Source organism: Anguilla rostrata, chromosome 7 (genome assembly GCF_018555375.3).
Source record: "Anguilla rostrata isolate EN2019 chromosome 7, ASM1855537v3, whole genome shotgun sequence".
Classification (NCBI taxonomy): Eukaryota; Metazoa; Chordata; class Actinopteri; order Anguilliformes; family Anguillidae; genus Anguilla; species Anguilla rostrata.
Genome location: NC_057939.1, coordinates 26,281,098 through 26,291,850, shown reverse-complemented (window position 1 = coordinate 26,291,850; position 10,753 = coordinate 26,281,098). Strand labels below are relative to the sequence as shown.

General features: G+C 41.5%; 1 protein-coding gene and 1 long non-coding RNA gene across 2 annotated transcripts; both read right to left on the bottom strand.

The window, feature by feature from the left end:
* Nucleotides 1-3,047: 3,047 nt before the first annotated feature.
* On the bottom strand, nucleotides 3,048-7,034 carry rpl34 (ribosomal protein L34). Its single transcript, XM_064343958.1, has 4 exons — nucleotides 6,879-7,034; nucleotides 6,458-6,557; nucleotides 4,328-4,431; nucleotides 3,048-3,367 (listed from the first exon to the last, which is right to left on the bottom strand). The coding sequence occupies exons 1-4, from the start codon at nucleotides 6,971-6,973 to the stop codon at nucleotides 3,283-3,285; spliced, it is 384 nt and encodes a 127-aa protein (XP_064200028.1). The 5' UTR covers nucleotides 6,974-7,034; the 3' UTR covers nucleotides 3,048-3,282.
* Nucleotides 7,035-9,210: 2,176 nt separating this feature from the next.
* On the bottom strand, nucleotides 9,211-10,746 carry LOC135258598 (uncharacterized). Its single transcript, XR_010331029.1, has 4 exons — nucleotides 10,611-10,746; nucleotides 10,323-10,429; nucleotides 10,007-10,132; nucleotides 9,211-9,927 (listed from the first exon to the last, which is right to left on the bottom strand). It is a non-coding gene; the product is annotated as an uncharacterized LOC135258598 (long non-coding RNA).
* Between the last annotated feature and the right edge of the window lie 7 nt (nucleotides 10,747-10,753).

The window sequence follows — 10,753 nt, the reverse complement described above, 5'->3', positions numbered from 1 at the left end:
CATTTGTGTTGCTGTGGTCATTCAGTCTCACCCAGTGTGGCAGATACTTCCTGGCCCATTACTAAGGCCACCAGGTTGTCTCCATCATATGACCTGCAAGGATTTAAACTTGCAGGTCACTGGTTATCCTCCAGGGGTCGCCGTAGGCACTCCAACAGCACTGTCAAGTGACTAAAATCAATTGAGTGTCCTGTTGAAATGGTCATAAAAAACAATTAGTTGATCTAATATGGGGGGAGTCAGCAAGGAATGTGAACAATGGATGGAAGAAGTTCAAATGCTACGAGAAGCATGTCTTTGAGCCAGTCGTCAAACTGGTGGCCCTACCCATGACATGACCTAGGCCCTTGTGCCTATCTTGGCCAAGGGATGTTGGTAGGAGGATAAAGGTCCCGAGACTGTCCCGTGGTCTGAAGGTTGCTGTGGTCACGTTGTGTTTTTCCAGCGGCTGTTTACAGCCGGTGATATTTATGACTGCACCAGTGTGCGGGCGATGGAATCCGGAGTGAAAAGACAAACGTGCTGTGTGGGTGTTAGAACAGTAGAATTTGCAGTCGGGTTCGTGCACTTGAAGGTCTGCATCATTCTGAAAAGCTCTGGGGAGGTTTTATCTGCACCAGCAGCCAAACGGGCTCATTCTGATTGCAGTCGCCGCGGGCGCGTGCAGATCGGCTGTGCTAAATTCCCATCGCTCCACAGGAAAACACACACTAGCTTGTGCTCACGACTGTTTCTGAGTAGATGGAGATGCAATGGGCCCTCCTGCCTTTTGGCAGAGACAGGGCCGAACAGAGGGGGGCGCTCTCTCATTTTGAAGCGCTCAGTCTTTCAGCACTCGGTCTAATAAATGACTGAAGCCGTTTGGTGCAGTAAAGCAGAACTCGGTGAAGCTGGCAAATGTTTCTACATTTCCATTTTTACATTTCGGGCATTCAGCAGATGCTCTTATTCAGAGAGGCTAACAGTTTACATTCTTTACACGCAAATCCATTTATACAGCTGGATATTTACCAAAGCTATTCAGGCTAAGCACCTCAAGGGTACAACAGCAGTGCTCCCTCTGGGAATCACATCGGAGACCTCTCGCTTTCGGAGGTGGCTCAACGAGATGGTTACAGTTGTACAAATGGAGAGAATACGCTTCCTCAAGTCCAAAACAACTAATAGATTCATGAAAATATGGGGTCCATTCATGAACTATCTTAAAGAGAACTAACTTAATTGTAATGCAATTCCTGTAAAGGCTTCATTTATATACTGTCTGACAGCTATGTGTGTCTGATTTTTGTTGTTTTTTCTTGTTTTATAGTTTTTTTTGTCTCTATTTGTGTTGAATTGTATGTGCACTTTATAAAATTAGAAAACAAATAAAATAAAATAAAATATTTAAAAAAATAATAAATTCTGAGACCTCTTTGCAGCAAGGCCAGTTCCATAGCTGCTACACTGCCACCCACAGGCATAAAAAAGCAACAGTTCATTAGCTGACAAGAGACCTCGAAATTTAAAAGGTAAAATAAGACATAAAAAGGCATTGCGCTGTGGAACCTGAAATTTACTACATTGAATGGAAAAAGCAAAAATGCATTATGTGCAGTGGAGATTGAAACATACAGAACTACATTGAATAGTGTGTGAAATGCACTGTGCTCGGTGCAGACTGAAACCTACTGCATTGAATGGAGAAGGAAATGCACGGCAATCACTGGAGACTGAAACACACTACAGAGAATAGTGTGTGAAATGGATTGTGCTCAGTGGAGACTGAAATGTACTGTATTGCATGGATCGAGTGAAATGCATTGTGCCCAATTCACACTTAAATGTACTACATTGAATGGGGAGTGAAAAGCACTGGGCTCAATTGAGACTGAAATGTACTACAATGAATCAAAAGAGCGATGTCCGCTGCACGGACCGGAGACTGAAATGAAAGCGTGCGTCCTCCCTCCGGTCCACAGACAGTCCATGATTTATACGGTCATCTCTCTCCTGGTTCTGCGGGTATTACACCTCTTCTCAGCCAGCTGCCACATTTAACACATTCCTACAGCAGCCATCCGGACTGAGGGAGAAGCCCAAGGAGAGCTCGTCACTTCCGGAGCCTCAACGAGGAGGGAGCCGTTAGGAACAGGCAGAAAAACATACTGACGTAAACGGAGCTGGCACAGGGAGCAAGGGGGAATCAGACTCGGACGTACAAGTCCATATTCTCATTCATCTCACGGCCGTGTTTGGTTTTACAGATTAGAGCCTTGTGTTCCAAAAGCCCTCATCAGCAAGATGAACTTGAGGCAGTTTTGTTTTTTTCAAACATTTACATTTTAAGCTTCTTACTACAATACTCCCATATAGTTCCCACTGAACGCAATCATATAACAAGCTACAAGTGTTTAAAATGCATCAACATTTCTTGAAACACTGAATTTATACTTAAAAGTAAATAAGACACGCTAAATCAGCTTATTTCATTTGGTCTGATGGTTTTTTAAATGAATTCACTGAAACACTTCAGAGATGTATTATATGAAGATGGTGTTCACAGCACACCTGCAAGTGCAAGCTTGCGCTTGTACGCTGTACCTGCCATCTTGTGGACAATTAAAGTATTAACACTGGAGTAGGTTCAGTGCCACCTTGTGGACATTCTGAAAATACACTCAAAATAATATTAAAGGATTCGATGTCTCAAAAGGGCACTATTCTTTTGAAACATTTAAAACAATCTCTATTTACTTTGTTATCAATGCACACTTCAAGTATCAGACCACAGAGATGACAAAAGATGCCTATCTATTTAGTTTTTTATAGCGGTGTGAATGAATGACATTCCCACACCAAATGTACAGGAGTTTCATTATGCAGCAAAATGCTTGGCTCAAGATTGGCTTTTTTATGAGATTCTAAATCAACAGCTTATAACAAGTCTGTTACAAGTGGATTTTGACTAATACAGACAGAACAGGTTTGAAATTGCTGCGGCTTCAATTATGGAGTTATTAATCTGCAGGGTCAACCTTTCACACAATGATTCCCATGAACATAAATCTGGTCAACTGGGTTTTATTTTTACAAAATGGTGGCAAGACCATTTAAGCAGGCATTACAGAATTCCATATACTGTCAATCACTTTCAAGTACAATGTCTCAATGTTTTACCCAATGTGGCACGCAAAAAAGGAATTCTCATTCTTCTCAAAGCCGTGTTTCGTTTTACAGATTAGACCCTCGTGTTCCAAAACCCCTCATCAGCAAGATGAACTTGAGGCAGTTGAAAGGAGTTTACTTCGATTTCTGACTCTGAGCCTGGGCCTTCAGCACCTTGACAACAATCTTCTGCTCCTCAATAAGGAAAGCCCGCTTGATTCTTCACGTGGGAGAAAGAGAGCGAGAGAGAGCGGAGGGAAAGGGGGGAGAGACGGACAATTAAACAGTGCACTTAATTAGTCCAATAACCAGCTTACAGACGTAAAGCCATCATGTTGACTATCAGAAGAAAAAAAAGCCTGGAACAGTGAAGCAATATTCTGCAAAACCTGAAATGACTCAGGGAAGGGTGAAAAACCAACCCAGTTCAATGGTGCATTCAGTATGCTGGAATATTCTCTGGCTACTAATCTCATTTACAAAATCAGACCTGGAAGTTTGGCCAACTGAAAGTTTAGTTCCTTTCTGCATAGAGCGAATGCAGAGAGACCTGCACTCGCTCGTACTTTCAGGCACTAAAATCCACAGGAATTTTTATTTTTTATTTTTTATAATCATTGTAAGTTTGTACACAATTATCATGGATCACCATCTTCAATGCTGATGCAAACAAAAGTTTGTAAACTTGAATGTTAATGCAGCTCATTAATTAGTGAACAAATGGCAGGAGAGGCAGGCAATCAAATCTTCGGTCTTAATTTATAGGTCATGTACTTTCGGGGGCAATGAAAGTAAAAACTTACAAACAGAAGAAAACACAAAATTTGTATTAAACAGGATGGCAGAACTAATAGTTGTCACTCAAATTTTCGGACCTCTCTTAATTATATTCATTCAGCAGATGCTTTTATCCATAACAACTTAGAGTGGAGAACATGAGTGTCACACTCTCGCTCACAGGCATTCAAAAGTGAAATATCACCACGGTACAGAAAGGCTGCTTTTAATCACTGAGCGTAAAATTAACCAAAAAACCACTGATCAATACTGTAAAGCCCATTACACAGCTAAACCTATCCTAAAACAGCCAGACCTAGGCTATAACATAACAATCACAGGTTTCAGTTCTCTCCCTCTCTCGCTCACACGTCAGCACGAGAATGGCGACAGCGCCTCCTACCTGTCACGCACACACTTGGCGCACATAGAGCCGCCATAGGCTCTGCTGACGTGCTTCTTGGTCTTTGAGAGCCTCATCAGGACCTGGGGTCTGACAGCACGGACCTGTAGAGAGAGATAAATGATTACAAACACAGCAAGGACTCCAAAAGATATTAATGCAGCTAGCAACCAACCTGCCAGGCACACTGAATTAACATTACTGAGGTTACAACAGTGTGCAGTGGCTGATGGGAGGTGCCAGGTGTATGGTGGTAAATGAAGTCTTTACTGAAGGGGTGCATTTCAACAGAATGACAACAAGTCCGACATGCAGTGACAGTTGAACAGTGATGAAAACCAGAACCACAATAACTTTCAGGAAACGCCTGGTAATCGTGCGATACTGGTCTACTGAACTCAGTACAAAACCCTGGTCAACCTGGGCCTACTGAACTCAGTACAAAACCCTGGTCAACCTGGGCCTACTGAACTCAATACAAAATCCTGCTAAACCTGCGCCTATTGAACTCAATACAAAACCCTGCTAAACCTGCGCTTACTGAACTCAATAACAACCCTGTTCAACATGGGCCTACTGAACTCAATGCAAAACCCTGTTCAACATGGGCCTACTCAACTCAATGCAAAACCCTGTTCAACATGGGCCTACTCAACTCAATACAAAACCCTGCTCAACCTGCGCCTACTTAACTCAATAACAACCCAGTTCAACATGGGCCTACTGAACTCAATACAAAACCCTGCTAAACCTGCGCCTACTGAACTCAATAACAACCCTGTTCAGCATGGGCCTACTCAACTCAATGCAAAACCCTGCTCAACCTGGGCCTACTGAACTCAATAACAACCGTGTTCAACCTGGGCCTACTGAACTCAATACAAAACCCTGCTAAACCTGCACCTACTGAACTCAATAACAACCCTGCTCAACCTGGGCCTACTGAACTCAATACAAAACCCTGCTAAACCTGCGCCTACTGAACTCAATAACAACCCTGTTCAACATGGGCCTACTGAACTCAATACAAAACCCTGCTCAACCTGGGCCTACTGAACTCAATAACAACCCTGTTCAACATGGGCCTACTCAACTCAATACAAAACGCTGCTCAACCTGGGCCTACTGAACTCAATACAAAACCCTGCTAAACCTGCGCCTACTGAACTCAATAACAACCCTGTTCAACATGGGCCTACTCAACTCAATACAAAACCCTGCTAAACCTGCGCCTAATGAATTCAATACAAAACCCTGCTCAACCAGGCCCTACTGAACTCAGAATGAACTCAATAGCAGGAGCATTTCACATCACCGTCAACCATTTCCCTAAAGAGAGCAGCATAATGATTTAAACCCTCTGCAGTAATGAGACTCTGCCTACATTGTGTGAACATACAGTATGCATGCACATTTCTAAGCTTCAAAGCACAGTTTAGCACCACAGCAATAAAGCCACCTTCACTACCCAAAATCTATGCACACACCTCAGTAAATGTCACTGAAGGTTCACAGGACTTGAAAAGGGCCCGAGAAGCCCATCACATTAGTAACACACCAGACTTCATAACAGCACCTTACCTTGCATTAAGCTGGATACGACGAGTTTAAGTAGAGCAGCTGCCAACGATTAAGCTCAAGATGACCACTAGAAACAACCGAACCTGATTACAGGCCAGTTCCTAGACACAGACACTTCTGACTCCCACTGGTTGTCTTGAAATTTGCTGCACAACTTAAGGGACCTTTGTTTGCAAGCAAGCTTTGTTATCTACAAGAGGCTCTGGTCAGTATCAGGAATTAAACGCCAAATTAAACTGCACAGCATTTTTCTGATGATGCATCAAATTGGTGCCAAAATCTATATCAGCAGGGCCACAGAGTTTCAGAACCAGCAATTCATTTAAGTCAGTGATTGCCTTAAGTCACACTTAACAGGCTGCTGACTGAAAGGAAACCACAAACACCTGAAGCCCTCCAGGACTCGAGTCTGAGATCCCTGGTCTAGTAAAATCTGTGATAGCACTACGCTGCCATCCATGTTGCTGTGAAAGCGAACATGAAATGGCAGGCGTGGATTACAGGTGAATGTGGAAGAGGTTATGAGTGAGCAGACGCTGGCATACTTACACCACGCAGCCTCCCTGGGCAGATGCCACATGCAGACTTGGGCGCTTTGCCAACCTTCTTAGTGTAGAGGTAGACAATCCGGTTACCAGGGGTTCGGGAGCTGAAATGAAACAGAGCAATTCACCATCTCTGAATTCTGAGGTGTACCCATGCACATTTGCCAATTGTGCACAGTGGCATAGACACTGATCGTCATTTCAAAGTGATAAAAGTTTAAAGTTTCGATGGCAGAACACCGTAGACTACTCCATAAAGAGGACAGAAGAGCATACCATCAAATTTTATCTAAACAGTTACATTTCAAATGAGGATGTTCGGCAAAATCATTTCGATTCTTTTCACAACTTTATCAAAGTTTAACGCCATCACAGGGACGACCATTGAACGTATCATACCAAGGAGAAAAATTAAATTCACTTACAGTCTGGTTTTGTTTGAGGCGGTGTTGTAGGACAACCTACGACGGTAAGTCAGGCGCTGAACCATGTTTACACCTACAGGGGAGAGATTGCGCATCACTTTAATTTCACGTTAAGCACCAAATGATTAGCAAATATCTCAATATTCTACAAATAGCAACGTGGACATGTTTTAAGGAAGAAAATACGAAAAACCTTTTAGCACCTCCGGATAGACAGCTGAGCAAAGTGTACGGATAACGGTAGCTATATGTTACTCTAACAGGCTCAAATCAACCAACGTTAACTAGCGATATTGCCAACTAGCAAGCTTCACATTTGACTGGTACCAATGAACACCTTTCGTCCCAAGATATACAAGGTTTACAAAGGCCGGCGAATGATTGTTTTGCAGTGTAGCTGACTATAATACCAGAAACGACAACACACATGAATAGCGAGTCAGATTAAAATGGCCAAAATGATCTAGCTAATGTAGCAAACAGGGCTTCAGAGGCATTTATAACGTGAAACAGAGCAACGGCTACAAATCAGACAGAAACAGTAAAAATCACTCAATATTAACACGATCACATTGCGTTTGTTATAAGCAAACGTTTTTATTAAACACCAGACGTAATAACAGAACTTTGATCGTCAGATTAAAACAGATTATACAATCTCTTAAAGCACGAAGAAATATTGGCCGCCATACCTGATGGGTCTGTAACCGGAAGAGGAAGACCGTAGCGGGGGCCGGAAGTTCAATCTCTTTTGCCACCGGAAAAGAAACACACGTGGCGAAGCACATAATTGATGGATAGCTAGCTAACATTATCTTTTGCTAGCTAATACAACTCTAGACAATAAAATATTTTAATCTATGGCTATAGCTAACATTGACCTTTCTAACAGAGAGCTCTGACCAATAGGCTCAATGTAACCCGGAAAATAAAAGTGAAATTTTCAAGGGGATGAAAGTTGTTGTGACAGCTCCGTGAAGCCATCAACGTTACATTTAGCGAGATGGAAACAATACATTGAACAGTTACATTCACTGAACTTTATATACGCTCTAATGGTTACAGTTAATTGCAACCACTGAACTGTATAAGAATGTATAAGTTCTTATGCTCTTTAGTGATTGAAACGATCACTAGTTGTCAGCAAAGTTGAGCTTCGTGAAGCTAGCAACAATTAGACTTCCTGTATAACTTCCGGTCAAATGTTACGGTGAGTTCTCGCAATTTTCCTACCAAAATAAAAGCATCGAATTAACGTCAGTAGCGTTCTATGGTCCCGAAGAATAACATCACAGTAACCACGTTTTCTGCACCTTCATGGAGATTTACCAGCATTTCAGATACAATTTGTACACAATCACTAGCTACTAGCAGTGCTATTTATCTGGTTTAAATTAAGCCTGGAATTTTACTTTGTATATTTTTTAAATTATGACACAAAGCAAAAATAATCTTTTGTGTAGGTTATGTTATGTATCATGTATGGGTGCAAACAACCACATTTGAATGTTCCCATATACTGTACAGCAATTTTAAAAAGATCATCCCCAGTTTACCTCATATCTCGTGTCACTGCTGCAGTGAAATAGGAGTGAACATTAGTGTGTCCTCCGATCTTCCCACTTTCAATTCATGTTCTTTCCAGCTCCACCCTTCTGATGTCTAGTTCTATTTCAGTATATTGCAAAGAGAACTCACCCTGGAATGTGTTCAGGATTTTAACAGATCAGTTGGCCAAATTAAAGGAGGTATACATTTACTCTATAGACCTATATCTTTGACATTATGTTGTGTTGTTTCTGCGAAATCACATTCCCAGCCATTGTTGCTGGTGTTTTAGGGTGTCTCAGGCATGCATCGTTATACATTGCCAGTTCAGTACTGGCTCATTTGCATACCCATTTACTGCAAAAACTAAAAATTGTTACCACATGAAAGGGGGTATGCATTTAAAGTATAGACCCAGGATTCAACCAAATACAAATAAAAATTCTTGCAATTCCAGAATGAATTTAAAAACAAATGTTTATTTTTGTAGTGCATTTCACAGGACATTTGTCACAGTACGCTTTACATTTTGCAGGTGCTGTGCTGGTTAAAAATGAGGTGTGTCTATTTGAATTTTTTAGCCAATCTTGTCGTTTAAGGACTACATCCAGTGATTCTTAAGTTAATAGATAAATTTATTTTTGAGTTAATAAATTGATTTGGTTAAGGAGGCTTAAAACACACATCAAGCAGAACACGAGTGAGCAACCTCTAATTTACATTGTTCCGTTTGATCTATTAAAGATATGCAATCAAAGACGTATGTGATAAAATGACTTTAATTTTTCTCTTTATTAAATCAAAAATGTACTCAATTTGCTCAGAAACCCGGTGTTGTTTCCATTTTTTCTCCTTTTTATGTATAATCAAATATGGATAAGAATAATCCAATTAGTATAGCTAGCAAATACAAGATAACCATTAATGGGCGACAGAAACATGGGGAGGTTGGGGCAGATTTTGTTGTCACAGGAACCTACAGGGAGGGTGGGGCAGATTCTGAAGCTTCAGAAATACAGGTAGCGTATTCTGAGGTCACAAGAACACACTGGCAGGGTGGGGAAGATTTGGTGGAAGCAGATGCACGTGGTGAGAGTGAGGACAAAATGACTAGTTGTGTGGGATGGGGCAGTTTGTAATCCATAAGGAACCAGATTTTCTGATTCTATACATTTAGTAAGATGGTGCTGATCTGCTGGATCAGATTGCTGCTGGATTTAACTGACTGCAGATCGGCACTTTTGCCTTGCAAACTTAAAATTCTAAAAGGCCCCAGTCTGTCATTTGCCAGCTTGTCTCCTTAATTTTTTTTTTTTACATTTCATGTTCTTGAAGACAAGCTCTCCCAGTTAAAAATCCTCACTCACTTGTTCAGCCCTTCCCTTTTTTGTTTTTCACTGGCCTCTTCAACATTTTCTGAAACAACTTTAAAAGATGTTCTTGTAGCTTCAGACACTGAAAGAACCTCCTCAGCCACAATGTCCTCAATATAGTCAGGTACCTTGAATGAAGAGAAAGTCCTATTAGATACACGTTAGAGAAGGAAACTCACCCCAAATGTCTCAGAGACCTCATAATACCTGGCGTCTCTGCCAAGCATAAAGTACTCTGTGGTGATCTATCTTTGTGCGTAAACCAAAACATGGCTGCACTGAGGCACAGATCCCAGTTTCATGGCTTCTCCCTCCACCAATTTGGCGGGGGTTCTGAAACATTAACATTGTATGAAATACGGTTTTAAATAGTAAAGCATGGCTTATTGCCATGTCTGGCCCACATCCTGAATGACTTAGAAAATGACTGAGGTTAATTATCGCCAGCAACACCGCTTAATGCAAAACAATACCACAGTAGAATATTTAACAATTAATAATAAATACAAGGTAACCAAGTTACCTTGTCACTGTCCCATTTGTCCTTTCAACCAGTCCATTGGTCTGTGGATGATATGGTGCACAAAAACTCCTCTGAATTTCAAGCCTTTGGCAGAGAGCCATATTCACCTGCATTTTAATAGACGAGTCAGAAATCTGAAGCGAGCCTCAGCCATGTCATTGGGTTAATGAAACGGACTGCACAGGTAAAGATGTGATTGATAAAGCATTGAAAATGCATGGCAACAGAACAGCACCTTAATCCTGAACTTGTGGTCAGTGGGAATTTGTTTAGGAGGTCCAAACCTACAGAAAAATTCCACAATGCATTGTGGTACTTCCTCGGCTTGCTTATTCTTTAGCGGTTATGCTTCTGCCCACTTAGTTTTGCAGCCAATCATGATGCATATATTGCCTCTTGGAGTTGGCATCGGTTTCCCCACAAGGTCCATA

Bases quoted from the DNA above. Each gene is read 5' to 3' on its own strand.
- rpl34 (XM_064343958.1), bottom strand. From the start codon at position 6,973: ATGCGCAATCTCTCCCCTGTAGGTGTAAACATGGTTCAGCGCCTGACT. The intron at 6,558-6,878 runs GTAAGTGAATTT...GTTTCATTTCAG, and splicing joins GCCTCAAACAAAACCAGACT to CTCCCGAACCCCTGGTAACC. The intron at 4,432-6,457 runs GTAAGTATGCCA...CTCTCTCTACAG, and splicing joins GCCCAGGGAGGCTGCGTGGT to GTCCGTGCTGTCAGACCCCA.